Genomic DNA, 14,648 nt, shown 5'->3' with positions numbered 1-14,648 from the left:
TGCATTTCTCTACAAGCTAATAAAATAATTTCAGTGATCCTAATTTTTTTACTGTATTTATTACTGTATGCAGGCAACATGCTTGGGATCGTATTACGTAATTATGTTATTGATCTTTACACTGTATTTGCTAATATGGTATTAATGTTCAATACTGCCACGTTACGCCAATATTCCTGTTATTGTACTGATGCTTTTTTATTGCTTCCTAATTCTTTCCGAATTCCTTCCCAAAGTACTGTAAGGTACTTGTATGTATATAAATAAATAAATAAATAAATAAATAAATAAATAAATAAATAAATAAATAAATAAATAAATAAATAAATAAATAAATAAACATGTTTGTTCCTATGTGACATAAGGCACGTGATGGACAAAGGGTAAAGGTGGTATATGGTCGACAATTATTAGCGCGTTACATTCCTGCTTCCGATGCGCGCGCGCACGTTCGTTTGCTTTTTAAAATAAATTGTTGGTAAGCGGCACAGCACGTGCGCCAATAGGCTAAAAGCATTAATTGACCTTGGCGCGATAGCAGTCTACGCGCAAAACGGTAATACAATATCAGTCTGTTCTGTTCGGAGGCCGTTGTATGGTCCCACCATCCGACGCTGGATGATTTTTTAATAATATTCGCAGAGGAGGTCCAACATTAGGAAAGACCAGAACCTACCTACGGCGAAGTGCCTGGTATAAGGCAAAGAATGACTCGCATTAAAAGTAGAAAGGTTGTGGAGGGTATACCATAGCACATCGCCTCAGTATACGCCCGGCCACGAAGGATCCTGAAATAGAGTTCACGAGGGTTGCCATGTGCTTGTTGGTTACGCGTCTTCAAGGGGAGCACGGTAGCGCGATTAAAAGACGGGACAAAAGAAGACACATGGGGACACACACAGCGCTGTGTGTGTCCCTATGTGTCTTCTTTTGCCCCGGCTTTTAATCAAGCTGCCGTACTCCCCCTGAAATAGAGTAAAATAGCCTGCATCGATCGCACGCACAGCACAAAGTATTAACCCAGACACCTTCGGGTTATAACGCACGCATGAGGGTGAGCAGACAGAAGGTGCAGTCGGCGTGTAACGTTAACAAGTCACGTGATGTGAGAAAAAGCTGAGTATTTCGGCAACCTGGTCTGAGCGCAATGCCTGGTATTCAGATTTGCAGCCCCGTACTAATGCATGTAGACTACAGAGTGTCGCACGGATTTCCTGGTTACGGTTACAAGTTCTTGGAAGTGTAACGTGTCTTTTCGTATCGCATGATCCGCAAGCTTTTCATGTTCGCCTTAGATGTGACAACAGACAGCGCTACCCTCTGTGCCTCTGTCTTCGTGCGTGAGGTGCAACATTAATATTGCCTAAGAACAAGCCCTTATATAGCTAGTTCCATAGCATGTCAGGCTATTCATTGATATCATTTGTACTCGTCGTGTATAAGCGGGAGAAGGAATATTAACTGTTCTTCAATCATGTCATTGCGCTTGATTGGTATTCTTCGCCAACCCCCCCCCCCTCCCCCCCTCCCCCCCCCCCAAAACATGACTTCGATCAGCGCCGTCAGAAATAAAAAATAAGTTTTGGGCGTTTGCCTGTCATGCGAAGACCGGGACCCGTGGAGAGTGGTGTGCAAGTAATTTTATTCACCGGGCTACCTATCGCAAGCACATATTTTGCGTCCTAATGATAGGTATTTAGTATATTGAAACTGCTCGGGCTTATCTCGAAGGCTTATCTTATATGTTAACATATGTTACATGTTATATATGTTATGTTATATGTTAGGCTTATCTTATCTTATCTCGGGCTTATCTTATATGCATTTAAGTTAAAGGGAACGAAACACAAGGCGATTGGTGTTGGCGGTGGCGATATCGAGAGCCTAGTATTCTTGAAAATAATCGTAAAATGGAGATGGGTTAAAACTGCTGTGAATACGAGAAAAATAAGCAAGGAAAGGCAGGGATGTTAACCATGGTCGCGTCCAGTTGGTTGCCCTATACGTGGGAAAGCGCCAAAGAAAGATGGTAAGTAATAAGGAGAGTCACCGTGCGTGCACCCTCCGATGAATCTTCGCTCACGTGTGGTCACGAGCGCTCGTATATATAGCCTTTGTCTTCAAAGAGGGAATGAGTTATTTGGGTGGCTTCGTGTTGACGCTGGCTTCTGCTTCTTTGACCGGATATAATTTAAATAAAAAAAGCGGAGCGTGTTAAGTGGAACTGCAGCGGCCGGTAATTGTCTATGCGTATACAAGCTTAGTTCGTTGAGTTAGTGCAGAAGTGTTGCAACCAGTGTTTCCACAGGTTATTGGAAATAGTAGATTTTTGCTTGAAGAATCAGTTGCAATCAGCACGTTCTTTACGCCGGCAAAGTGATACTTAAAATTAAATTTATGCCGGCACAGATTAAATGCTTATTGCTAGTTCTACAACGTGTCATCGACAATGACCCTTAAGAGAGAGAGAGAGAATGAAAAGGAAAGGCAGGGAGGTTAACCAGATATGAGTCTCCGGTTTGCTACCCTACATTGGGGATGGGGGATAGGGGTTAGAAAGATGGCAGAAAGGAAAAGGCAAAAAAAAAAACGAACGCGCACACATGGAGACACACACACAAAAGGCGTTCCAGTTAAGGCCGTTCACACAGGCCGGTAGATCGCAAAAAGCGCAAAAGCGCTTGCACGGCCTTCTTCTGTGACGGTAGGTCCTTTCGATGTTGCAGAATTCTTTTTTCGGACAGCGGTTGGTCGTCCAGTTGGTCAAGTTCGTGGCTAAGGCATGCCCTCTGTGGACTGTACTGCGGGCAGGTGCATAAAATATGGCCAATTGATTCTTCATCGCCGCAGTGGTCACAGGTTGGGGTGTCGGTCATCCCTATGCGGAAGGCATAGGCTTTAGTAAAGGCAACGCCCAACCAAAGTCGATATAAAAGCGTGGCGTCTCTACGGCGAAGCTGTGATGGCGCTCGAAGACTTAATGTTGGATCAAGTGAGTACAGTCGCTGATTTCTTAAATGTGGCTCATTCCATTGCGACGCGGTGCACTGCCGAGCAAGTAGGCGGAGCTTCCGTGCCGCGTCAGTTCTAGAAAGAGGAATTGGGACGTGGCGCTCCTCAGTATGGGCTGAGCGGGCAGCGTGATCCGCCCGTTCATTGCCGATAATCCCGCAGTGACTAGGAAGCCACTGAAAGGTTATTTCGTGGCCTGCATCACTTATATGGTGTAATGTCTCTGTAATATGGAAAATTAGTTGTTCGTGCGGTCCGCGTCGTAAAGGTGACAGTAGAGACTGCAGTGCCGCCTTCGAGTCGCAGACCCTTAAAATTATTTCTGTGGTGCATGAGTTGAAAACATGCGGCACACAGCGAATCTTGAACATCATACTTTTAAAAAAGTGCCGTGTTCAAGCCTTCAAAAAGCTTTTTGAAGGGCCTTAGTTAACATGTGGGACCTGAAGCCCGAAGTGTTCAGTGCGTCTTAAGCTACGCTTAAGTAAAAAAAAAGAGATAAAAGCTGGATATGGCTCATTGCTTGCCCGCAGTAAAAGTTGATTGCACTTTAGCAGTTATCTATTGAAAAAGAAGTAGGTTTTGTAACGTGTATTAGAAATGTTCGAAAATATTTGAAATGTAGTAAATTAAGCTATAATTTTTCTGGAAGGCACCAAAAGCAATAAGTTTGGTAGCTTTGTCACTGGATAGCATAAAAAATTATTTTAAGGAATTAGCACACATTTTCAAAAATTATTAGCTTTGGCGACACTGGTTGCAACCAATGGGGGTTAAAATCTGATGTCAATGAGATGCAAAAGCATTGGTCGTGACTTTTCGATTCAGTTGTATTCTCGCGCGATCTCAAAAGCCCCTGAAGTATTGCGGGAATGCAGGAGGTCTGACACCTCTGTCCGCTTTAGGAATTCAACATCTGTCTTAACATCGGAGTCTAGATTATTTGCCTTCTTGATTTAGCTTTCCTTATAAAAATGCAAAAAAAATATTTCTTTATCGACCGTATTCTTGGTCGCGTCAAGCGGTAGAATAGGTTAGGCAAAGTCGCCAGTTTATTTGTACAGGACATTTAAAGAAATGGCATATTTCTTTCTCTCGTAATGTTGGTGGTGTGACCGAGATTCCGAGAGATTAGCGTTCCAAGTGACGCGGTTTGCGTTGTAGTCCTCAGTAGCCACCATAGTCAAATAAATTTTTTTTTATTTTTCAGTCTTTTTTTTTCTATTTTTAGAGTGTGTCACATAACGGTATTCTTGGTCGGGATAATTGACGATTCCTATTCTAATTCTGTTCATTATCGCTTTTCCTCTGTGGAGCCAGCAGTGCTTCTCCTGAGTGGCGTTTAAAAATGCAATTGGCTCAATCGAAAGGATTGCTTCGAGCCTGAATACTTCACAAGAACGAAACCCCCGCAAGATTTCAGCATACAGTTGTTTGGGTAGTGAAAATAACGTAGCAATCAATACTATAGTGTAGTATTTTATTACTCGAATACGGAATCGGTGGCCAATATTTCTGTAGTATGGTAACTAGATGGGTGAGTCGGTACATCTGAATTATTACAGCACGCTCATCAAACACGGGCAAACAAGAGAGACGTAACACAAGCGCAAGTGTTACGTCTTCCTTCTTTGTCTGTGTTTGATGTGCGCGCTGTAACTAATAACGCAAAATTCCTTAGCTAAGCCCGTCATGCGCCCACTAAGTTATGAAGCTGTATATATAGCTGCACTTCTGAGATTGCACCGTGCCAGGGTCATAACAAAAGGAAGAAGCTTTAAAAGTGGTTATTTCGTTTTGCCAATATCTGTTACTTCGGACACACAAGATCTGCAAGTTTACAGCGCGCACTTCCGATTGATGAATTGTTTTTACTCTATAACAATGCTATTGCTTAGGGGTTTGTGACCCACTCCATACCTAATCGTGGGATTGCAATGAAAGCACATTATCTTAGGCCACCAAGGGTGTACAGATAAATGCTTTCAACAAACGATATAGTGCGGCACCATAGGCTGACATCACCATACGCAACATACTTCTTTTTGCCGTGCCTGCGCAGAGAGTGCAGCATCAGCTGTTATCTCTGCCCGGCCACATGGAGCGTTTAGACGCGTCACATGTGGTTCCCTCTTAGGAACCACCGACCGCCGCAAGTGACCGCTTTCAATCCGCGCGTGCCACACCACAGAGTAATCTGTCGCGCATCAATATCAGGTTACGCATTCAGCGGTGCGAGGATAAGAAGGCTTCATTCATAATTCAGGAGTCACGCCCCACTGAGTGACGCTGTTACGGGCGGGAAATTCCGCCCGACTTTCGAGCTGGCCCGCTCCTCTCAGGCTGTGCTTTATTAGGGCGCTGCTCACTGGGCCAAGTCTGTAGGGAAGCGCATTTGATTCATCGTCTTTCTTCATGTATGCAGGTTAGCTTCGACGCTGTGCTTCTCCATTTCACCATCGTGATTTGTGCAAGTTCGCGACGACGAGTAGCACGTGTTGCTTGACATGCTGAAAAAAAATTCAAATCTGGGATTTTAAACATGCCATATGTACGATCTGATTATGAAGTATACGCTGTGGTGTGCTACTCCGGTTCATTTTTGATTGCTTGTGGCTCTTTACCCTGCAAAAAGAACGAAAAAGCAAAGTAAGCGGCCACTCTTCCTGTTCCGCTCTCATCGGAATGCGGCTGCCGAGGCCAGGATCAGGCCGAAATTACTCTAAGGGCTTAATATAACGCGTCCAATAGTTGTCATCCAGTAAAAAAAAAATGCTGGTGCACCAAACGTCTAGTAAACAGTGTTTACCTGCCCCAAACACAGTTCCTTTCATAACAAAAATCTTAATTGATGTTAACGCCGCATCTCTCGGGGCTAGACAGCAGGAATATTTGTGAATGTGCACTCCCTGCTGAAGCAAAAATCATTGCGGTAGGAACCACAGCGCGTATATTAGCAGACGCTTAGCGCTAAAGTGAAGCTCAAAAGCGCGCCGCAGTCACAAGTTCCTTGTTGTCTCGCGCATTCATGCATCGTGTATGTGCTTTTGTTTGTATACTGCCATTCCTTGTTTGCATGAACTAAACAAAAATATATGAGCCTTTGCAGCGGAATAACAGCACTTCTCTTTTGTAAGTAATCTTCCATTCGAAACCCAGAGAGCTCCTCGGAAGAACTAACTCTTTTTTACACCTTCAATAAATCGAGGAGCAGCAAAACTACAATGTCGAATAACTAAAGTGCACTTTCGAGGTGCTAATACTAGCGTAAATTAATTACGAGACACAATTTGTTGCTTCAGCGGGATATGCATAAAAATATCGCAGAAAGTGATTATGCTGTATCTGTACGTTGCACAATGCGGCAGTACGCAGAGTCCTTGACTCTCTTGTTTCCTTTCCGCGCAAACTTTCAGTGTGGCCCCGTGGCCCTCATTTGCTCGTCGAGAGATTAGCAGAGGCGACATCATGCGGCACAAAGGACGAGCAAAAAGCAGACGCGCGCTCCCAGTGGGATGCACGGACTCATCAGGCTTCTTGCCAGCGAGGTTTGTTTGCTCTGTTATATTAGACGGGGGACGGGCTGGGGGGGGGGGGGGAGGGGAGGGAGGAGGGCATTATTGCTGCTTTGTCCGTGTCCCACGCTTTGCGTATTTCTTTTGCTCGTGGCCTTCCTCAACGCCCGGTAATTATTCTAGGCGCAATTACTCTAATGAGTGTCAATTCGAGTCTGGCGCATTGCTTCACGTCCGATGCTTTCATCCCGAGCATTTCTCGGCGCCCAGAAGCAGATAGGCGGGCGTGAAAGCGTTGGGACCAGCTATTAGCGCAGGAGAGGCCCGACGTTTGCAGTGGGCCACGGGCGTAGCAAGTGGCGGGCACGGCTGGTCCACGCCCCCCCTGGCGGATGCCCCGCTTGCGTTCCGAGCCGCCGCGCAAGCCGGGCGGGCGTTGCGAAGTCCTATTAGCGCGGTCAGCTGGGAGCTCCGCGCCGCAAAGCTTAGCACACGCACGTATGTGCCAGGAATTTCGCGCTCTCATGCGCTTTACGACTCCGTTATCTGCGAGCTGTCTTGCGATCATGGACTACGGAGGACCAAAAGTGAGCTCGAAACGCGAAAACATTCAAAATAGCTTCTATGCATTTCAACCAAAGAGCCCAACTATCGGCTCTCCTAAATTCAATATAGGCCTGCCTTGAGCGACCACGTTCAAGTTGCCGATTATGAAAGAAAATTAGGATTAAAGCAGAGGGACACAGAGCACAAAGCGTATAGGCAACGAGCACACTACTACCTCCGCTCCTCTAATCGACGCCTAGAATTCGTGATAAACAAGGAACGCGGAGCCCAAGGACCTTTCAGTATAAAAAGAAGGCTTTTAAATTTTCCTCGATGTCATCGGTAAAGGTGTGAGTTATTCCGCTATATTATAACTGAAACATATGGGAAAATACTTATTAACACAATTAGTATACGATGCGTGATGCCCAATATGAGGCCGCCATCCGTTGCTTCATAAAGGGCTAGTGGCAGCGTGGTATCCGGGATCTCGAATGCAAGGTGGTCAGATGGAATTTTTACTAGTAAGCTGGGCAGCTGTTTCTCGGAAAGAGCATCGATGATCCATGACTCTATTTCATAAATACTTCCAGCAGCGCCTGCTTCACGGAAAGACATAGGGCGTGTTTACCCGGATGAATAAATAATGCCTCTATATACGTAGATGAATAAAAATTGACCTTGCTTCAACTACGCGATGTTCTTGGTGTATTTATGATTGAACGTGTAAAATCTCAGGAAGCAGTCTCTCCCGCATCTGTTTTTGTCATCCAACCACCCCTGTTATCAGTTTTATTACAAAGGTTCTGCAGAAATCTTTGCTATCCACCAAAATTCACCTAGTATTTATGAGAACACTGCTAAGACCCGCCGTGGTTGCTCAGTGGCTATGGTGTTGGGCTGCTGAGCACGAGGTCGCGGGATCGAATCCCGGCCACGGCGGCCGCATTTCGATGGGGGCGAAATGCGAAAACACCCGTGTGCTTAGATTTAGGTGCACGTTAAAGAACCCCAGGTGGTCAAAATTTCCGGAGTCCTCCACTACGGCGTGCCTCATAATCAGAAAGTGGTTTTGGCACGTAAAACCCCAAATATTATTATTAACACTGCTCAGATCAGCCAGAAGGCAGCCTCACCAAGAGATATTCAACTAAACATTACATCTACCAGTTTCGAGAACGGAATGCAAAAACACTCGTGCACTTAGGTTGGGGTACACCCTAAAAAATCCAGGTCTTAAAAATTAAAGCGGAGTTTCCCACTACTGCTCGACTCATAACCTGATAGTGGTTAACCCGACAGTTTAATTAATATCTACCAGCAATGTTTATGCACCAAATCAGTTAATGAATACCTCTGTAATTAAAATAGGCCGCCAACATACCGGTGGGAAATTATACTTTAACTATCCATAGGGCTAGCATCTTCCACGCTGGAGGCGGTGTGCTCATTGATTACCTACCAGATAATTCACTGTTAATTACAATATAGAATTCCAGGAAGAGTTCTGTGGACACGTATCGGGGTGACGTCATATAAAGCACACGCTTCCCCCATCCGCGCTGACCGCTGGAGAGCGCTAAAAACCCGTAGAATCCTATAGATACGTTTGCCAAAGCTCTGAAAATGAGGAAAGATGAACTGACTTTGAAATTCGTTCAAAATATTATTACAGTAAATGAGCCCCATCAGCAGAAAAAGGAAAGTCAGAGTGAACGAGCAAAAAGAGAAGGGCGTGTGCCCCCTTTTGAGGTTCACCCTTGAAGTCTATCAAATAAATCCCGTTTCTTTCGTGTCGTCATAAAATTTACGATATGCTGAAATCCACGGTTCACTAAACAAGCCGAAAGCAGCAAAATGTTTCCAAATATTCACCAAAATAGCATCAATAGTTCTTAAGGAGCAGGACTTCCTTACGCCTATATAGAAAACTGATAGTCATGGAAAGAACTGATAATTCGTGGTGAAAAATAGTACTGAATCACAATGCTTGATTAAATCACGGCTGGAACTTATATTCAAGCCAGCCCTCATACGAATGTATTTACACCCGCCGTGGTTGCTCAGTGGCTATGGTGTTAGGCTGCTGAGCACGAGGTCGCAGGATCGAATCCCGGCCACGGCGGCCGCATTTCGATGGGGGCGAAATGCGAAAACACCCGTGTACTTAGATTTAGGTGCACGTTAAAGAACCCCAGGTGGTCTAAATTTCCAGAGTCCTCCACTACGGCGTGCCTCATAATCAGAAAGTGGTTTTGGCACGTAAAACCCCATAATTTTTAATGTATTTAGCTTCATTAGCCAAAACTCGGATCGATTTATGGAGAAGGAGAAAGAAGAAGCAAGTAAGGAAAGGCAGGGAGGTCAACCAGTCGCACTTACGGCTTGCTAGCCTACGGATGGGGCAAGGGGTTGTTACAGGATAAATAGAAAGACAGATGGGAAATGAAGCGGAAAGAAGTATTATGTGCGAAAGAGTCGCCGTCGCCATTATGGGTAACAAAATCTATCTAGTTTATTTTTATTTCAATTGAAATTGCGAGATGTACTATAGGAGTGTGAACACCTACTGGTGCCTATCAAGCTTAATTTAGGTTACCAAGGCCAGTCGATTTCAAGAACGCACTCAAGAACAGGGCCTGTCTGGCTACTCTACGCTGGGGCACGGAAGAAGGGAATTAGTGTTATAGATATAGAGAAGTCCCGAAAACCATTGGTAGCATGACAGCCACACTTTCTCGGTCCTGTTGAAACGGGTACAAGTAAATGCCTTTGTAATTTGTTTACCACCGCCAAATCATCCTACAAACATCGGTCGCCGTCTCCAGCTTCATCAACATGCATGAAAGTCTGCGCACACTGAGAGTGCGCATCCCATATTCCCTGCGCTGTCTTCGTACGCTGCTCCTTTGTTGTACAAACATTGGTAAACACGTCACAATATATAGCATGTTCGATAATATTAGTTTGATAAGCCACCACTGCTATGAACAACACGACCAATGCTTGCTCCCATCCTTGTGACCGCATAAACAAGGATGTGGATAGTGACGATCGCAGCTGCGCGGAAGTAATGACATCGCCTAAGGGTTCAAATTGCACTTGTAGCCAAGGAACACGTGACAGTGGGCTTGAAATTTGAGCGTAGTAGATCAGACTGCCAGAAAGAATAATCCGTCATACTATCAACGTCAGTGGCGCAAAGCTTCGTTTCCCGCGTCCCTCTCGTCATTCTACAGGCTTAGCGCAGTGCTTCGCATGTCTAAGGCACGCACCAGAAATTATAACTGCCGTAATCAGCTTCTTTATTTTTTCTTGTTCTTTTCTCTGCGCTATCAAGCAACGAACCTGCTCTATAAGTGAGTCTATATTGAAATGAGTGGCGAGGCAGTGAAGAGAGAAATCAAATTAGGACGTTGTTCTTGGTTAGCTGCCCTACACTGATAGAAGAGGAATGACATACATCAAAAAAGGGATAGAGAACTCCAAAGATACGGGATGGCGCATTCTCGCAAACTACATCATTCGACAGCATTCAACGGCAAACAACATAGTGCAAGGAACATCAGAGCATGACCAAAAAAAAAAAAGAATACGAGGCAGGTGTCTGTTTCCGCTTGTACTTGTTAATCACTCTTTACTTTAATAACGCAGATGAAAAACGGTGAAGAATATTATACTAAACCAGCGGTATATATGCGGCAACTCTCGAATCACTTGCATTGACGCCGCACCACAAATAAAGCTTCGCCTAACCCACTAACCACTGAGCGTGACCGCGCTTTGATGGATGAGCTGACTTCATGTTAAACCACGTAGTGCAGTGTAAATACGTGGAAAGTATCGCATATGGTTATGTCTAGGTGATAGTTTAGTATTCTTCCACTTGTCGTTCCTACGCTATCGATGACAGGGTAAATCCGAATTCCTCATTTTAGAATAGGACATTGATTTACGCGAGCTAGCAAGCAGACTGTCACGTAGGCATTCGTTTTGGTTTACTGCGTTCCGTGAAGGGGCGGTGTTAATAATGAGTAAACATGTTATCTCATATTTATTTCAGTACATTGGATAAGAATAGCCATTTGGGCGATCTCATGTAAGTTGCTGACCTGATTTTTGCAGCGCCAAGCACTTAAGTGTGTGAAGAAATGAAAAAAAAAACGAGCAAAGGGTTAGAGAAAGGACACACACAAGCGTTGCTGTTAGTCCTTCTTTCGCTAGCCCTTCGTTTGTTTGTTTTCTTTTCTTTTCTTGCCACACTTTCCTTTCGCTAAAAAATAATCGCGCCATGTTATTGCAGCACGTTCGGTGTGCTGCGCGGATGCCATATGCTACAGAGAAAGAAGCCACACACACAACCTCTGAGCGCTGCGATGATTGGGCTTAAAACACGTCGTCAAGCTGCCCAATCGTCGCGAAAACCTTGTCAACGACTAAGGTACGAAAATATGTTATGGTAGTTGGCAAAAAATTTGAGCAAGTGGAGTGGATTTAATAACTATGAAAAGGGTAGAAATTTGGCCTTGGCAGTGCGGCCAAAATGTGGCAGTGCGGCTTACTGAGTTCGTGTGCGTTCTGCGCTTTACCTTCAGTATTTACCATATGCGTTCAACTGCTGTCCTACAGTGAGACAGATTATATATACTCGAGTAATTGGTTTTTATTGCATAGCAGAGCGTTTCACTGTTTCTCACTGCGCGGTAGGACGCGTTTTCTTTACCGCTGTTCGCCTGTCCCAACCGCTAACGATCGTGTGACGAAAAGGGAATGCAAAAAAAAAAAATTCGACATTCCCAGTATTCGATTCCGTCGTCTTATACAGCCTCCCCACGCTTCATCTGCAGCACTCGCTAACAAGCCGGCGACTCGGAAGCACTCGTGCTAACTTGACACGCACGCGAGAGCGAGACAGTCAAGCCCGCGTTTTTCTGTCATTGAAACAGCGATCTTTCCTTTCCGGCGCGGAGGGACATTCGGGAAACACCCGAGTGCGAGCCAGGCCGCCCGATCCCCTCATTTCGCGGCGTGTGTTTGAAAGCCATTAAAGCGACGACAACGTCAACAGAGAAACATTAAAAGAAGTGCGTCTTTCCTTTATTTTGCTCACTCTCTCCGTTCCCTTCGAAACCTCGGTATACACGCCTTTTACCATTTGCCCTCGCCTCGCACTCCTAATGACATTCTTTTTTTTCCCTCCGCGAGGGCGGGAGGAAGCTCTCGCTCGTGCTCTGTTTTATAGAGAGAGAGGGCGGGTAGAGGGGGGCGGGGAGGGCTTGCGCGAGTAGGTTTAAAACCTCGCGGTGCGGCGCTCTTAGCTCTTTTCGGCGCTTTTATCGCCACCGCTCGGCGCGCCGTGTTCCCGGTGGACCGCCTTTTTTTCAATGGCCCTCTGAGTTCGCGCTCAAATTGCGTTTCTCTGAATTGATGAAGAATGAAGGGTTTTCCTTCTGGCACCTCTCCCATCCCACCTCTTCCCCAACTACGCACTCAAGGCCTGCTTTCTCGCTCCTCCCGTTTTAATTCTTTGACGCTGTCTTGCTTGCCTTGCCGCGGCGTTCACAGTGCGCTTATGCTCTCCGCCAGGACTTGGCAGGCATGGAACGCTTTCGCAATGCTGCTGCTATACTGCCGCCGCTCTGCCGCTCTCGCAAGCACACACGCGTATATGCTTAGTGCTAGTATCTCGATGGTGAAGCAGCGGCAAAGATAGAGATAGAGAGAAAGAGAGAGAACAAAAAAGAAAGAAAGAATACAGATGAAACAAGAGTTTCTCACGGCAGACGGTCGCCCAGCAAAGGTGGCTTAAAAAGCTCCCCTTTAGCCTATTGATTTACGGCTTCAAACGTGTCGGCACCGTTCAATCAGATTACGTGTCGCTTCGTTCTTGAGTCTCCAGCCCCACTTTTCCGACTTTGCGAAACTTAGTCTTTTTTTCATTTTTCACACCTTATTTGCGCGTAGGCGTGCGCGTGCTCGTTTACATTTAATTTTCTTTTTCTTGGCGTCCTAATGCGGCTTTTTTTTTGGCAGCTGTTTACCAGACTAGGAGCTTATATTGTCGGGCGCGTCTCGCCCTTAGGAAAGGAGGCTCCGCCATTTTGACTCCAAATTAGTACAGAGGTTTCCACCCCTTTCCTTAGAACTTCAGTGAAGCTTTTCCCACACTTCAGTGTATCATAAACGAAAAAATTTGTGCAACTGCGCCTTCACTTTTGTGTCGCGTCGCCAATGTAAGTGGCAGGAAATGCTCTTTATGGGAATAAGCTGTTATTGTTGTCCTTGTTACTCTATGCCTCTATGCGTATATGAGTTAATTACTCACGCATTTTATTTTATTGACAATTTTGAAGCGGTTTTATTGCTATCATGTTCCCGCCAAATTTATTATTTCGATTCCCTGTATGCCTCGTACAATAACCTCACAATATTAATCTCTTTGTTATGTCGCGATTGCAGTAACTTCAAGCGAGAGGAGCCCTTTATGATGGGAGGACCTAAAATGGACCTGAAATGGACCTAAAAGATTGCTCATTAGTGCAGCATAATGTGGTCCACTATTCTAGGTGGGTCACCATGGGGCAAGCTACAATTTTTGTGGAACGTAGTGCCCAACGCGATACCTTGCAGCAGGAAAGTGCGTCTCGTCAATGGATTGGCCAATAAACGCGCCCGCATAAATATCTAATATCGCTGGAACGCTCTACGACGCCATGTGAATAGGATCCCAGCTTCACTCGGTTTGCGTTCATCCGACGACACGGACATTTGGATGGTGAACTTCACTACAGTGTAGTATTTTCTTCCCGAGCCGTTTGGTTTCTCCTGCCTAACTGCGCGACGCCATATGTACGCGGCGCATGTGCTTTAGTTGGCTTCACTGCTATACGGACTTGTATTACGTTTATATTGTTTAGCATATTAAAATACCGGCAAACGGAAAGCTCGGGAGAGCGCCTGTGATTAAGATAAAGCGAGCAGCTCCGGATCTCAGTGGAAGCCAAGGGATAGCTTTGAAAACAAGGAAGTAGGGCGATCCGTGGGCTGGGGTTCCCGAGATCTCTGCGTGCTAGGGGTACATAGAAAGTTTACCGCGGTCAGTTTGCGAAGCGCAAAAGAGATGGCACTAGAAGCTTCGCCGCCATGCGGCGCCTTCTTAGTGCAGCCGAATGCCTGAATTGCCACTCAATATTGGCACAGCCACGTGTTCAAATATGGCAGCGCCCAAGCCATGGCGCTGTAAACGGTCTTGTAGGTGCCGCCAAAGGTTACTAAATGTCGACACGTTGTTTGCACTTAGTGTATGCACAAATTTACAGTTCAAGGGAACTGTCCAAATTTGCACTTCCCTGCAACGTAATGCACTTTTTAAGCGCGTTATACTGCCTCATTGCGGCGACGCCAATATGAGACGCCTATAAAAATCTTTATCATTATATTGTCGTGGCCACCCTTGTGCGTTCGAGGTGCATGCAAGAAGAGCAGTAGTTTATGTTGTAGGCACCAGTATTTGTAGGCGTCAGTATTACACCTTACATGATGTAACGCGATGCATTCGTATCATCGGTACGCTGT

The 14,648-nt window shown here is 45.5% G+C and overlaps 1 protein-coding gene across 1 annotated transcript in view; it reads left to right on the top strand.

The window, feature by feature from the left end:
* LOC135911412 (beta-1,3-galactosyltransferase 5-like) overlaps positions 1-14,648 on the top strand; it is a 302,140-nt gene that overhangs the window by 111,787 nt on the left and 175,705 nt on the right. Inside the window, exon 2 of the mRNA XM_070537971.1 lies at positions 6,429-6,560. Coding sequence (XP_070394072.1) covers positions 6,429-6,560 — 132 coding nt within the window. The remainder of the gene's footprint in view (positions 1-6,428; positions 6,561-14,648) is intronic.

This window comes from Dermacentor albipictus, chromosome 4 (assembly GCF_038994185.2).
Source record: "Dermacentor albipictus isolate Rhodes 1998 colony chromosome 4, USDA_Dalb.pri_finalv2, whole genome shotgun sequence".
NCBI lineage: Eukaryota > Metazoa > Arthropoda > Arachnida > Ixodida > Ixodidae > Dermacentor > Dermacentor albipictus.
The sequence above is the reverse complement of the archived record's forward strand: the minus strand, read 5'-3'. Positions and strand labels throughout refer to the sequence as shown.